The sequence below is a fragment of the Pan paniscus genome, chromosome 11 (genome assembly GCF_029289425.2).
Source record: "Pan paniscus chromosome 11, NHGRI_mPanPan1-v2.0_pri, whole genome shotgun sequence".
Taxonomy (NCBI): Eukaryota; Metazoa; Chordata; class Mammalia; order Primates; family Hominidae; genus Pan; species Pan paniscus.
The window spans coordinates 103,796,567-103,812,944 of NC_073260.2; the positions used below are offsets into that span (position 1 = coordinate 103,796,567).

General features: G+C 37.1%; 1 protein-coding gene across 6 annotated transcripts in view; it reads right to left on the reverse strand.

The window, feature by feature from the left end:
* Positions 1 to 16,378, reverse strand: part of FOCAD (focadhesin) — a 325,099-nt gene that overhangs the window by 244,729 nt on the left and 63,992 nt on the right. For all 6 annotated transcript variants that reach the window (XM_034967226.3, XM_063594465.1, XM_063594464.1 and 3 more), the window contains one exon: positions 2,823 to 2,924. In XM_034967226.3, the coding sequence (XP_034823117.1) occupies positions 2,823 to 2,924 (102 nt within the window). The remainder of the gene's footprint in view (positions 1 to 2,822; positions 2,925 to 16,378) is intronic.

Below are 16,378 nucleotides of genomic sequence, written 5' to 3' on the forward strand. Positions count from 1 at the left end.
CATAAATAGCTAGCTATCCTTACAACATTTTGCTTTCTTCCCATAGTTGTGAATCGCTACTCATATACTTATTAACAACCTGTCACCCAGGCTGAAGTGCAGTGGTACAATCTCCGCTCACTGCAACCTCATTTAAAGAAATTCAACATTTATAAAGCACCTAGAAATGTGCCAAGCATCACTAATACAAAGAATAATGAAACACAGTCCCTGCCCTCAAGGTTTCACAGTTAATACAGGAGAGTAATTATGATAATGTCGCAACTGCAAGGTATTATGTAACCATGCAAGACACACGCCTAATACAGCTTCTAGTAAGAAAAGACCCTAGGGCAAAAAAAATGCCTAAACAGACATTTCAAATAAAGACATTTATCAGAAAGAGAGTGGGGTAAGATTCAAGAGAGTACAGTAGATACCAGTAAGTAAAAACATGGAGAGAAGGAAACAGCACTGCTTCCTGTGTGGAACACAAGGCAAGTCATTGTACTGCTAAAGCATAAACTGCGAGATGAAGATAAGAAAAGATAAAGCTGGTGAGACAGATTGGAACTGCATCATATACTAAGCCTACTATGACATATTAGATTTTATCCTATAGTCCATGGAATTTCAAACTGTTTCAGAAACCAATCCTTTTTGTTTTCCCATAGAAAGCTTCCATAAGATATCAACAAGTAAGTGCTAAGAAAACAGAGCCAAAGGGGTGGGAACATGCTCCATGCTTAGCCCATGCACTGCAAGTGCAGTTTGAAAACCACAGCCACAGAGACTTAAGCATGGGAATGATACTGTAAGATCTGCTCTCTTGATATATCCTTCTGAAGGATGTTTAGAGAATGGATTTGACCAGGACAAGACTGGAGGCAGAGACACCAGTTAGGAACAGGTGGCAAGAGCCACAGCAAGAGATATTGAGGCCCTGAACCAGCGTCATGGTAGTAAGGATAGAAGAAAGGGGAGTAGCTTTGAGAGCCATCAGGAGGCCTTGGTGAAAGTACACTAACTGCACATATGGTGGCTATCTGATCCCACTTGGCAGTAATACTTTATCTCAAATGGCAGTTTTCTAATGGAGAGACTAACTCATTAGCCAGTGTCCAAGGGGAAGAACTTATCTCCTATATGTATTGTGTAGTAGCTTACTGAATTATTCTAGCCTACTTTCCTAACCACTTACCAATGCTTAACTTCTTTAATAACAGCTTTTCTCATATTCAGTATTTCAACAACCAATAAATCTGGTAGATTTTTTTCTTTTACTCTTTAAAAGAAAATAGAAAACTACAACCTGACATGAAGTCCTTGCCCATGCCTATGTCCTGAATGGTGATGCCTAGGTTTTCTTCTACGGTTTTTATGGTTTTAGGTCTAACATGTAAGTCTTTAATCCATCTTGAATTAATTTTTGTATAAGGTGTAAGGAAGGAATCCAGTTTCAGCTTTCTCCATATGGCTAGCCAGTTTTCCCAGCACCATTTATTAAATAGGGAATCCTTTCCCCATTGCTTGTTTTTCTCAGGTTTGTCAAAGATCAGATAGTTGTAGATAAGCGGCGTTATTTCTGAAGGCTCTGTTCTGTTCCATTGATCTATATCTCTGTTTTGGTACCAGTACCATGCTGTTTTGGTGACTGTAGCCTTGTAGTATAGTTTGAAGTCAGGTAGCGTGATGCCTCCAGCTTTGTTCTTTTGGCTTAGGATTGACTTGGCGATGCGGGCTCTTTTTTGGTCCCATATGAACTTTAAAGTAGTTTTTTCCAATTCTGTGAAGAAAGTCATTGGTAGCTTGATGGGGATGGCATTGAATCTATAAATTACCTTGGGCAGTATGGCCATTTTCATGATATTGATTCTTCCTACCCATGAGCATGGAATGTTCTTCCATTTGTTTGTATCCTCTTTTATTTCACTGAGCAGTGGTTTGTAGTTCTCCTTGAAGAAGTCCTTCATATCCCTTGTAAGTTGGATTCCTAGGTATTTTATTCTCTTTGAAGCAATTCTGAATGGGAGTTCACTCATGATTTGGCTCTCTGTCTGTTATTGGTGTATAAGAATGCTTGTGATTTTTGTACATTAAGTTTGTATCCTGAGACTTTGCTGAAGTTGCTTATCAGCTTAAGGAGATTTTGGGCTGAGACAATGGGGTTTTCTAGATATACAATCATGTCATCTGCAAACAGGGACAATTTGACTTCCTCTTTTCATAATTGAATACCCTTTATTTCCTTCTCCTGCCTAATTGCCCTGGCCAGAACTTCCAACACTATGTTGGCACATATACACCATGGAATACTATGCAGCCATAAAAAATGATGAGTTCATGTCCTTTGTAGGGACATGAATGAAATTGGAAATCATCATTCTCAGTAAACTATCACAAGAACAAAAAACCAAACACCGCATAGTCTCACTCATAGGTGGGAATTGAACAATGAGAACACATGGACACAGGAAGGGGAACATCACACTCTGGGGACTGTTGCGGGGTGGGGGGAGGGGGGAGGGATAGCATTAGGAGATATACCTAATGCTAAATGACGAGTTAATGGGTGCAGCACACCAGCATGGCACATGTAAACATATGTAACCTACCTGCACATTGTGCACATGTACCCTAAAACTTAAAGTATAATAATAATAAAATTAAATTTAAAAAGAAAAGAAAACTACAACCTGCTCTAGGATGGTTCTTCAGGAGAAAACATTATAGATCAAAGGAGCTAAAAAGAAACAAACAAACAAAAAAAAAACCCCAGCTCTAAAATTAGCATATACCACTCTGTCTCCCTCACTTTATTTTACACTTTTATTTTACATTACCTTTCAGGGCACTGCTGGAAAAACGCTGTCAGCTGCTGCAAAAACACTGGCCAGCAATCAGGTCTGTGTTCAAGCACAGTGATCAAAGGATGAGGATGATTTCTGAAAGACACAGAAAGTCACATGGGAACCTGTTATTCAGGACTACACATTTTCAATATCCAAATATAGCCGCAAAGAAGCCAGTACCATCTAGAGACTTTTTTCACGATTCATAATTGTCACAAAATGATCACTTGCTCCATTTGTTGCAGAGTTGGTTCATCAGAACTGACTCTCCCCCCTGCCTTTTCCTAACATTTTTGCAGAAAACAAAATGGACACAGGAGCCTCAGAGATCCAAATCTGGGAATGGACTCTTCCATTTAACAGTTCTGTGACTTTGGCCAAGCTCCTGAATCCAGCAGCTCTCTCATATCCATCCCCTTGATCCTTCATTCCTAGAGGTTACAAGCCACCTCCTCCTCCTGCTACCGCTGCTCTCTTTCCAAGCCTGGAAAGTTCCATCTCCTCCAACCTTACCCGAACCCATAAGCTCTGTCTCTCCCTCTCTGTTTCCAGGTACTTCATTATTCCCATTGTATGGTTCTGCACTTCCCCAGCATATTTAAGAATAGAAAAAAGGAAATATTCCTTCCATCTTAACAACTATCCAAACTGAAGATGCATAAAATTTCTGTTGAATGCACATGAATCCGTTTATTTGAGCTACTTCTATTAAGATACCTAAAGAGACTATATAAAACATAAAATCTGAAATTTGAAGGATTCTCAAAGAATGGGGTTTAACCCCCAAAAAAACAAAAAGTACAACCATGAATTATTTTAAATAGTTCAAAAAGGCTACTCTACTAATAATTGTAAATTGGTCAGCTTTTTAAACTATTAAGTGCTATACAATTTTTAGCTATTATTTATGTGGCTTTTTCCTCCAAGAAAATATTTAAATAAGATTTAAGGCTGGACGCGGTGGCTCACGCCTGTAATCCCAGCACTTTGGGAGGCCAAGAAGGGTGGATCACCTGAGGTTGGGAGTTCGAGACCAGCCTGACCAACATGGAGAAACCCTGTCTCTACTAAAAATACAAAATTAGCCAGGCACGGTGGCACATGCCTGTAATCCCAGCTACTCAGGAGGCTGAGGAAGGTGAATCGCTTAAACTTGGGAGGCGGAGGTTGCAGTGAACTGATATTATGCCATTGCACTCCAGCCTGGGCAACAAGAGCAAAACTCCGTCTCAAAAAAAAAAAAAAAAAAAAAAAAAAAAAAAAACATTAAAATGCTCATTGTAAAAACATGCAAACAATACAGAAATATCAATCTTTTTAGTATAAAAGGAACCACATACATAGAGCTATTCTTTAATTTTAACCCAACTATATATCTCCAGCAATGATTTTTCAAAAAAGAGTAACAATCAGACCATCAGTTACACTCAGATGATTTTTTAAGATTGCCTTCGTGGTGATTCTCAAAATGTGATGCCTTACTAGTAAGATCAACTGGGAACTTGTTAGAAATGCAAATTCTCAAGCCCTAGCCCAGACCTAATAAATAGCCCTGCAGGAAATTCTGATGCACTGCTATAAAGCAGTGGTTCCTATTCTTGGTTGCAAGTTAGATTAGCTGTAGAGCCCTTAATACTAATGCCCAGGTCTGTTATCTTCGATTGCTAGGAATGAAGTTTGTCCCTTAGCAATTTTTTAAAATTCTACAGGTAATTTTAATATGTTACCAGGATTCAGAACTGCTACAAGTAAAAACTACTGCAGGGGTGTTGGGGGTGGGAAATGTACTATTTTTTTTTCTCTTTTAAAAACAGAAGAGTACATTAGATCTATCACGTTGAAACACATGTGAAACACCTCTCTGACACTACCACACAGTTTGTGGGTATAACACTATCTATTTCTTCTTAACCTCACCTAACCTATCATGTACTAACTAACTTCACATGCTGGCAGCCTCCTGCTTGCTAAAGCACAGGCTATTTCTGACTGACGGGAATGCTACCATTGCTAAGGGATCACTCCAAGCAACTTTTTATGCCAAAACTCAGAAATCGTATCAAAATCATTCATGTTTCCCAATTCCAAACCCTTTGGCAGTTAAACCTACCTAGAATTTGCTTCCACTTTGGTTGCCACAAATACTAAGAAAAATATTACAAATTCTAAAAGCCTCTCAGGTATGTAGTATCAGATGAAATTCTTAGATTGAAAGTTCAGCAGGTCGTGTTCAATTAAAACCACAAAACAGGCCAGTAGCAGTGATTCACACCTGTAATCCCGGCACTTTGGGAGGCCAAGGCTGGAGAATTGCTGGAGGCCAGGGATTTGACATCAGCCTGAGCAACATAGCATGACCCAGTCTCTACCAAAAACAAAGGAACAAACAAACAAACAAAAAAACACTCACTACATAAAAAGGAAGAAACAGCAGAAATAGTACCTACAATTATTTCAGCAGCTTTGGGTTCTTCTGATAAGAACCATATCGCTATAAAGAGTATCAGATATAATCATCCATTAATCTTCCAGATAATGGTGGCACTTATAAATATTTAAAAAGAAAACTCAACAAGTTATCACACAGTTTTTGTATGGTCATAAGGCACCGAAGTGCTTTTCAATATTCTTCCTTTATAAGTCATCTCCCTTCCATCCTTCATACCCCACCAAAAAAAACCGCTAAGAATCTATCTCCTTTTTAAAATACTCAGTTTTGTCCAAATTGAATCAGGTCAACAGAAATAAAAAATAGTATAAAATGAGATTAAAAGTGATGTATATATGGCAAACAATTCTAATTTACATTTATGCATACCGAGGGAGCCACTCCAGCTTTGTTGCATGATGCTGAAGGCCTGTTTTGCTAGCTATTGGATTCAGCAGATTTTATTTAGTATCTCAGACCTAAATTCAAAAAATGAGATTAAGTAGAATATAGTAGGATAGGGATCATAAAGATTAATTACTGATTTAGACATCTGGATAATTAAGTTTTCCAAATAATTGATTATGTCAGAACTGAGTGGCAATATTGCAGGTGATGATACACAATATTGATTCTAAGAAGCTGTAAAACTTGAGGGAAAAGGGAAGTATAAGAGGAGAACACTGAATCTTCCTGTTGATCAGCATTTGATTACTAACATACCATTTCAACTAAGTATACTAACTTATAATCAATTATAATTGCCACAATTTTAATACTTTAATCATAATGAAGCAAAGAGCTAAATTCTCCCTTAAGAGTCATCAAATTGGTGTGTAATACATATATAAAATAATCCATAAAGCCTTAGGCTCACGTAATAGAATGGATGTATTTTTTAATTCAATAAACTTCATTGCACAACTGCCCATGCATGAGAGTTTCTCAGTCTTACCACTACTGACATTTTGGGCCACATAACTCTTTATTGTGTAGGTTGTCCTATGCACAATGGAATGTTTGGCAGCATCCCTGGCCTCCACCCACTAGATACAAGTAGGATTTCTCCTAGTCATGACAATCAAAATTGTCTCCAGACATTGCCAAATATCTCCTGGAGGACAAAATTGCTCCTGGTCAAGAATCACTCCATTGAGTAAATGACAAGCACTATGGAAGGCACATCACCGAAGAAAGCATTGCACCAGTCCCAAATTGTTAAAAAAAAAAAAAAAAAAAAAAAACACTATGCTTCCAGTTTCACCTTTCCTAACACTGAATGAAAAGTAGTTAATCGATCAAGATCAGAGTTGTGATTTTCTTATGGAAATATAGTTATCAAACTGCATGCACAAGAGTAACAGAACACACTAGAAACTAGAAGGCTTAAAATGGAAAACAAATGTAAAATTATTCCTTTGGAAAACATAGAATAAAAAGCATTAAAGAATATTCATGCTAATTTGGGTATGATAGAAAATGAAGTTATTTTCCTACTTAAAAAATTATAATTAAAGCATTTAAAATTCCATAAGGCTAAGTATAGCTCAGTCTTGCTGTATTCAAGAGTTGATTATTACATTTATGGATTACTCAAGATTTTTCTTTACTTTCTTCCTCTCACCCACTGTTTGTTAGCCTTTCCATTTTTTCAAGTACATCCAACTGAGAAAGGTCAAGGTAAATGAAAGGATCCACAATTTAACTGAGTCAAGTTAACAACTTTAAATTGGAAGCATTATTGATCAAAAAAGGGAAGAATGTGGTACAAAGAACGCCAAAACACAACCTGAGTCATGCCTCAAATTTCTAATTATCCCCAAACCGGCTATTCAAGTTATGAATACTAAGTTGCCTAACAACACTTTATTCAAAAGGATAGATGGGCTGATGAATCAGCCCGATCAATTGTAAATAAATCTAACAGTAGCAGACAATAAGCTATACAAGTTTTGAAAAAATAAACACAAACACTGCACATTATCATCGTTATTATTATTTATATTAATATATGCAGTGGCTACAGAACACTATCATAATCATTTACTATTATGTAGCCATGTCCATATCTCAGAAGAAAATAGAAGTGGAAAAGAGGGAATCCTCCCTAACTCATTTTATGAGGCCAGCATCATCCTGATACCAAAGCCGGGCAGAGACACAACCAAAAAAGACAATTTTAGACCAATATCCTTGATGAACATTGATGCAAAAATCCTCAATAAAATACTGGCAAACCGAATCCAGCAGCACATCAAAAAGCTTATCCACCATGATCAAGTGGGCTTCATCCCTGGGATTCAAGGCTGGTTCAATATACGCAAATCAATAAATGTAATCCAGCATATAAACAGAACCAAAGACAAAAACCACATGATTATCTCAATAGATGCAGAAAAGGCCTTTGACAAAATTCAACAACCCTTCATGCTAAAAACTCTCAATAAATTAGGTATTGATGGGACGTATTTCAAAATAATAAGAGCTATCTATGACAAACCCATAGCCAATATCATACTGAATGGGCAAAAACTGGAAGCATTCCCTTTGAAAACTGGCACAAGACAGGGATGCCCTCTCTCACCACTCCTATTCAACATAGTGTTGGAAGTTCTGGCCAGGGCAATTAGGTAGGAAAAGGAAATAAAGAGTATTCAGTTAGGAAAAGAGGAAGTCAAATTGTCCCTGTTTGCAGACGACATGATTGTATATCTAGAAAACCCCATTGTCTCAGCCCAAAATCTCCTTAAGCTGATAAGCAACTTCAGCAAAGTCTCAGGATACAAACTTAATGTACAAAAATCACAAGCATTCTTATACACAAACAACAGACAAACAGAGAGCCAAATCATGAGTGAACTCCCATTCACAATTGCTACAAAGAGAATAAAATACCTAGGAATCCAACTTACAAGGGATGTGAAGGACCTCTTCAAGGAGAACTACAAACCACTGCTCAAGGAAATAAAAGAGGATACAAACAAATGGAAGAACTTTCCATGCTCATGGGTAGGAAGAATCAATATCGTGAAAATGGCCATACTGCCCAAGGTAATTTATAGATTCAATGCCATCCCCATCAAGCTACCAATGACTTTCTTCACAGAATTGGAAAAAACTACTTTAAAGTTCATATGGGACCAAAATAGAGCCCGCATCGCCAAGGCAATCCTAAGCCAAAAGAACAAAGCTGGAGGCATCACACTACCTGACTTCAAACTATACTACAAGGCTACAGTCACCAAAACAGCATGGTACTGGTACCAAAACAGAGATATAGATCAATGGAACAGAACAGAGCCCTCAGAAATAACGCCGCATATCTACAACTATCTGATCTTTGACAAACCTGAGAAAAACAAGCAATGGGGAAAGGATTCCCTATTTAATAAATGGTGCTGGGAAAACTGGCTAGCCATATGGAGAAAGCTGAAACTGGATTCCTTCCTTACACCTTATACAAAAATCAATTCGAGATGGATTAAAGACTTACATGTTAGACCTAAAACCATAAAAACCCTAGAAGAAAACCTAGGCATTACCATTCAGGACATAGGCATGGGCAAGGACTTCATGTCTAAAACACTGAAAGCAATGGCAACCAAAGCCAAAATTGACAAATGGGATCTAATTAAACTAAAGAGCTTCTGCACAGCAAAAGAAACTACCATCAGAGTGAACAAGCAACCTACAAAATGGGAGAAAATTTTCACAACCTACTCATCTGACAAAGGGCTAATATCCAGAATCTACAATAAACTCAAACAAATTTACAAGAAAAAAACAAACAACCCCATCAACAAGTGGGCGAAGGACATGAACAGACACTTCTCAAAAGAAGACATTTATGCAGCCAAAAAACACATGAAAAAATGCTCACCATCACTGGCCATCAGAGAAATACAAATCAAAACCACAATGAGATACCATCTCACACCAGTTAGAATGGCAATCATTAAAAAGTCAGGAAACAACAGGTGCTGGAGAGGATGTGGAGTAATAGGAACACTTTTACACTGTTGGTGGGACTGTAAACTAGTTCAACCATTGTGGAAGTCAGTGTGGCGATTCCTCAGGGATCTAGAACTAGAAATACCATTTGACCCAGCCATCCCATTACTGGGTATATACCCAAAGGACTATAAATCATGCTGCTATAAAGACACATGCACACATATGTTTATTGCAGCACTATTCGCAATAGCAAAGACTTGGAACCAACCCAAATGTCCAAAAATGATAGACTGGATTAAGAAAATGTGGCACATATACACCATGGAATACTATGCAGCCATAAAAAATGATGAGTTCATGTCCTTTGTAGGGACATGGATGAAATTGGAAATCATCATTCTCAGTAAACTATCGCAAGAACAAAAAGCAAACACCGCATAGTCTCACTCATAGGTGGGAATTGAACAATGAGAACACATGGACACAGGAAGGGGAACATCACACTCTGGGGACTGTGGTGGGGTGGGGTGGGGGGAGGGGGGAGGGGGGAGGGATAGCATTGGGAGATATACCTAATGCTAGATGACGAGTTAGTGGGTGCAGCGCACCAGCATGGCACAGGTATACATATGTAACTAACCTGCACATTGTGCACATGTACCCTAAAACTTCAAGTATAACAATAATTTAAAAAAAAAAAGAAGTGGAGAGGTGAGATAAAATTGTGAGGGAAAAGAACTGAATTAAAAGAATCAAAAGTTCCAAATTTACATCCTGGCTCTGCCACACATCAAGTGACCTCAAGCAAGAGAATTAACCTCTCTTGGCCAAAGTTTCTTCACCAACAATAAAATAAGGCGATCAGACTAAATACTTTCCAGAGCGAATACTGTATAACCCAAGCCACCCATTAAAACCCTAACCTTAAGACTGCTCAAGACTACAGATGCAAACAAACCCTGTAAAGGCAAAAAGTATTAAAGGTGGCAGCTCTCAGCTACTAATAATTCTATGCCAAGCTTAAATGGCTCTAAGCCCAATGTCTAATAAAATCTAAGTCCTCAAAAAAAAGGACTTCTATTTTTAGCTCAGAGATAAATCACCCTATATTTTTTTATTTCAGAAGGAAGTGTTATGTCCAGGAAGAGCCCACAGAAATTTTTTAATCTGAATTTCCTAACTCCTGAGATAGCCAATAGATTCTGCTTTCTCCTTAAAAGAGAATTATATTATTTCTAAATATCAAGATCAATACAAACCAGGCAGTCAGGTCACCCTTCATTGGTCTCTAGTGCCTCTAATGTCTCCTTCACTGTGTGCGTTTTTTGTTGTTGTTTTTCTGCAATAGATGATCCAATTTGTTGTACATCCTTTGGCACTTCCCCATTTCGTGATTTGCAAATATTTTAATTGCTATTTTAAGTAAAGCATTTAATATCATACCTAGCAAATAGAAGAACTACATAAGTGGGTACAATTATGATTATCATCAAGATAGGTTTGTTTCTTAAATTACAGCATAAGCAGCATGAAAGCTGGGTATGTGTCTTCTTAATCTTTTTGTTTCCCTTTCAGTGCCAAATGCCTATCTACAATAAACGTAATTATCACACACACACTTTCCCCAAAACACCTTTTTAAACTCTTAAACTGGTTGATTCATGTTGTTGCAAATGACAGAATAAACAGGATCATGGGAAGCCAATTTATCACAGTCCCTCTAGCACACTGTCCCAAAGTCAACACTGTTCAGAGAAGAAAAAAGCAGAGGAAGCACACAGAGTTGGTACCTAATATTTCAGTGTTCCCACTCTTTATTAATATCATCAACAGCACAGAGCAGTACAGTACAAGCATCCTAACAGAATGGAGTGAGGAAGGAGTGAATGATAAATGCATGGTTCCCCCAGACTAGCACAGAGGCAATGATAAAATCTGTAACTGGATTCACCTTTCCAAGTATAAACACATCAATCCTAATAGAAATGAGGGGGTTAAAAAAAAATAGTCTGTGATAGGCAAATCAAAAAGCAAAAGTTATTTGTAACCTTTAGGTCACCTCAACCTTCTTGCTACATCTCTGAATATAGGAAAGCTATGATTTGATTTACATCATAAATTCAACGACAGACACAGATTGCCTTTTCTGTGTGAGGAAACAATGCCTGCAGTCACCATGCATTTTCATGTATGCAGCTGTGACCCTGGTGCTTTCAGAAGCATAGCATAGCACTTACTACATCAAATATGCATTTTAAAAGCATTTCTCTACCTGCTCTGAATTTTTATTTGAAACTGCTGGTTAGAAGCTAAAAAGAGATTTTTTTAATCTGCAGATTTTAAGTTAGAAGATGCATAACGAAAAATTATGAAGATTCCACCATGAATATCACTATAAAAAAGAAATAATAATTCAAAAGGAAAAACTAAACAATAATTGTGAATTTCTATATATCCTATAACACAATTTTAAGACAAATGCATCTTTATCCTTCCCACATAAGCTCCTAGAAAGACTTGGAGCAAAGCAATTTTAATTTTGTCATTTTTGAGTCACAACATCTTTTCTTTCAGTCTATAAGGCAGAGACAGCATAAGATTCCTTTCTTTGAAAATATACTTCCTATTACAACGATTCTCCCCCAACAATGAACCTTTCCCAGAATCCCTTTTAGAGGGCCAGGGTTTTAATGCAACAGTGTCTGCCAATGTCAGAAGTCTGGAACTATTTTAAGTACAAAGTAATTGGTTGGAGGGAAACATAAATGTATTTAGGGATCCACAACCTTCCTTTCATTAAGTTGTGTGCTATGATCACTGGGGGAAAAAAAAACACCTAGAGACAAACAAATAGGATAATAGGCAAAAACTACAACATTTTTGTGGCCTTAAAGACATTTATCAGCAAATTATAATCCCAATCTTTCAATTAAACATCTACAATTAGAAGAACATATGAAGTGTTTTCTGGTGGCTACTGCTAACTGGAAGACTGTATGATGGGTGCAGCTTATTCTAAAAGTCTGATTATAAATCCTAGGTGTAAACCCCAGGTGATTAGACCCATAAATTGTGAATAAAGACTTTCCTGAGTGGAAAAGAAGAAGGAAAAGAGGAAATAAAAACAGGAGCAAAACATGTAGCTAGAGAGAAAGAATGGAACTGCAAAGAGACAGATGGCCCTTGAAAAGTGTTACTAGCTATGTTTTCTCAATTACTGCCCTACCTTCCTCTTTATCCTTAACTCCACTGGGCTTTTTCAGGAGTGAATCTGACTACATCCTTTCCCATCTTCTTTCTCTGATTTTTCTATAATGATTTCTACAAGCCCTCTGAAACCATATGTAAAATTTTTAGTATATATGCATGTGTACCTTTTCTATAATAGGAGAAAGTCCAAAACTTTTATGTAATTCTTAAGAAGGTCCTGACCACCCTCCCAAAAAAGGCTACATACCAGTAAATTAAACCTAAGTATATCTTAGGTAGTTGCTACAACTCAGTCTCATTAGAACTCCTGCTTTCAAAAAAACTATAAAGATCATTTCCAAAAAAAAATTTAAAAAGTTATATGATATGTTCTGTCCAGAAATGGTGGCTCCCTGAGTGTAAGTTGTTATAACTTCAGCAAAATAAAAATAAAATTAATTATTGTATTAATGTATTCCACTGGTTTCAATCCCTTATGGCAGCTTGATTGTATAGGTGTCATACTTACATTATGCTAAGTAAAACCAAACATTTATACCTCAGGAGATCCCTTCAGGTAATATATTCAAGTATTGAAATAATCAACCCCCCAAAAGCAAAATGCTCACTTTGACAATAAAACCATAAGATAATAGCTGATCGTCGATTTTTTTAAGAGTTAGAGGATGAGCAACATCATTAAGAAACAGTAAATGTAATAATGAAATGTATGTAGATATGAAAAACAATAACTAAACTACTCTAAAGACTACAGTTCATTTTCAGTAACTTACAAAAAGTAGTTTACCTTTAAAATATATATAAAAGGCAAAAAAAAACACTAAAAATGCAAATGGTCTTAGCATCAAAAAATTCCAAGATAAATAAAATTTTATATCTATGGAATGGATTAAAAGGAATGAAGTATGGATGCATGCTACAACATGAATGAAACCTTGAAAACATTATGCTAAGTGAAAGAAGCCACACTGTATTGTTCCACTTATAAGGCAAATCCAAAGACACAAATAGTAGTGTTTTCCAGGGGCTGGGAATAGAGAGTATTGGGGAATGATTGATAACGGGTATGAGGTTTCTTTTTGGGGTGATGAAAATATTCTGGAATTAGACAGTGATTATGGTTACATAACTTTCTGACTATAATAAAATCTACTGACTTGTACGCTTTAAGAGTGAATTTTATAGTACATAAATTATATCTCAATAAAAAGGCATTTAAAATATTTCAGACTTAACTCAGCCACATACTATTTTTAATTTTAGAAAGCACATTTATCAGCAGTATAAGTATACTGCCAATGTAAAAAAAATTTTAACTTGGATTTCCCTTAGAAAATAAGTCCAAATCAGAATCTGATATATCTCCTTAATATCCTTGATTGATAGCTTAATAGTCATTTCCACCTCTAAACCAAATAGCTATCTCTTTTGCCACTAATAAACATGAAGGGAGCAGTGGAGTTGGGAAAATCACCATTTTGTAGTCATCACAGTGAAAATTGGTTGGGAGTGCTGAGCTTAATGAGGAGCAGAATATTTGCATGGTCTCAAAATGTATTCCCCACAGATTGCTTATTAGTTCAAAAAAATGATAACTATTCAGTACAGAAACCACACACTACCTCGACTGTGTAGCCAAAATTAAAATCCCCAATGAGGGGCAAGAGGGACACCAGTACCTCCAGATGTGATTAACCTCAGAAGGACACAGCGTCATTTATATGGAATTCAAAAATGCCAACACCATGAAAAACAAAGAAAGGATGAGAAACAGTTCCAGATGTTAAAAGGCTAAAAAGGTATGGCAACCAAAGGCAACAGGTGATCCTAAACTAGATCCTATACATTAAAAAGTAAGGCGGCAAAAGGCAGGACATTATTGAGACAACAGACAAAACTGGAATATGGACTGTATGTTATAAAAAGTATTATATCAATGTTCAATTTTATATTCTGGTTATGTAAGAGAATATCCTTGTTCTTAGAAAACACACTCTTGAATGTTTCCAATCTACTCTCAAATGGTTTTTATTAATTATACAGAGATAATGATAACACAAACATGGCAAAGAGCAAAAACACTGATAAATCTGGGTAAATGGTACATGGGAGTCTTTGGTACGATTCTTGTAACTTTTCTCAAACTTTAAAATTATTTCAAGATAGTAAGTTAAAAAGAAATGTTTTTAATGACTTGCCACTGCTCTTTAAGTAAAACCCAGTCTTTGCCATGGCCTTTCATATTCTAGCCCGTGCCTACTTCTCCTGAGCCAATGTCCCGGCCTCCCCTCCCTAGAGCACTAAACTCCAGCCACTCTGCCTCCTGTTAGTTCCTCTCATGTGCCAAGCTTCTAGGCACTTGCTTTTCCTTCATCTGAAACACTCTTCATGCAGCTGGCTCCATGTCTTCCTTCAAAACAGACAATAGGAGAAAATGCAAAAACAATGCTTAAAAAGGTAGTTATTGAAATTAAAAATGGGGCTACATTTTGATATCCACAACCACACACTGGTCTTTGTGCACTTAAATCAGTATTTATCTTGGACTTGCTATTGCTTTTCTTTATTTGATGGCCTTAAGTGATGAACACATTTGCCCTCAGTGATAAGGAAAAAAACCAATATAAATTACAAAATCTCAGCCTTTAGGATACACGTCTTTAAGTCCTTAAACTTAACTCTCCCTCCAAATAAACTATATACTATTACACAAATAGATGAACAAATACAAACATAGAGCGCATAACTTTAATCTACTCAGGGTACAATCATCCATTACTGTTGGCCTAATTGTCCACTTCCGAGCACACCATCTGCCACGAACATTTAATATTCCCTTATTTCAGAAAGTACAGCTTGATGTTTACCAGACCAAACCTTCCCACAAATAAGATTCTTAACATTTGATATTTGTGCATGTCAGCCACTGTCTGGCACGTCAGAAAAATACACGAATTCTGGAACAAGCAGTTACTGCTCATGAATTCACAGCTATTTCCTCACTTTAGCTGAGGGAAGAGAGATCTTTAAAAGATTGCCATAATATGAATATGCAGAGAAAAAATTAAAAGCAAAAGCACATGATAAAATTTAGGGGAAAAATGGCATCTTACAAAGCAAATAAGAAAATGAGCCTCTAATAATTTACAACCCATGAAAATTTATTTATTCTTCCCTGCAACCAAAACACCAGCGAAATATTGATTCTCTGCCCACTTCCTGCACGATCAATATTAGAAAATGTTTAAACAGGCCCAGCGCCATGGCTCACACCTGTAATCCCAGCACTTTGGGAGGCCGAAGCAGGTGGATCGCTTGAGCTCAGGAGTTCAAGACCAGCCTGGACAACCCTGCCTCTACAAAAAATTAGCAGGGCGTAGTGTCGCACCTGTAGTCCCAGCTACTGGGGGAGCTGAGGTGGGAGGATAGCTTGAGCCTGGGAGGCAGAGTTTCCAGTGAGCCAAGACTGCACCACTGCACTCCAGCCTGGGTGACAGAGTGAGACCCTGTCTCAAAAAAAATAAAATGTTTAAATAACTTAAATATAAGTGTGTTACACAAAAGAGGGGTTCTAGCTAAACAAAAGAAAATTCAGACCAAATAAAAAAGGGAGAAAAAAAGAAAGTCTGAACTAAAGGATACTACATAGTGGTTTAAAAAAATGTTAATTAGTATAACTAGAAAGTGGCTTCTGAAATTCTTGAAAATAGTACCTGCATCAGAGGTCACAAACTTGTTGCCCACTGATTGCATCTTGTGAGCAGATGTGTTTTGTCTACCTACCCTACATTTTGAAAAGTTTGAATTGGTTGTCAGCATTCAGTCAGGGGATTTCACATAAAAACTTTATTTATATTGAAAGATCTGAACGTGTGGCAACAATGAAGTCCCATTGTTTCATGGCAACAATTGGCGTGCACCCTTACCTGCACGCTGGAAATCACGTGGGAAGCTT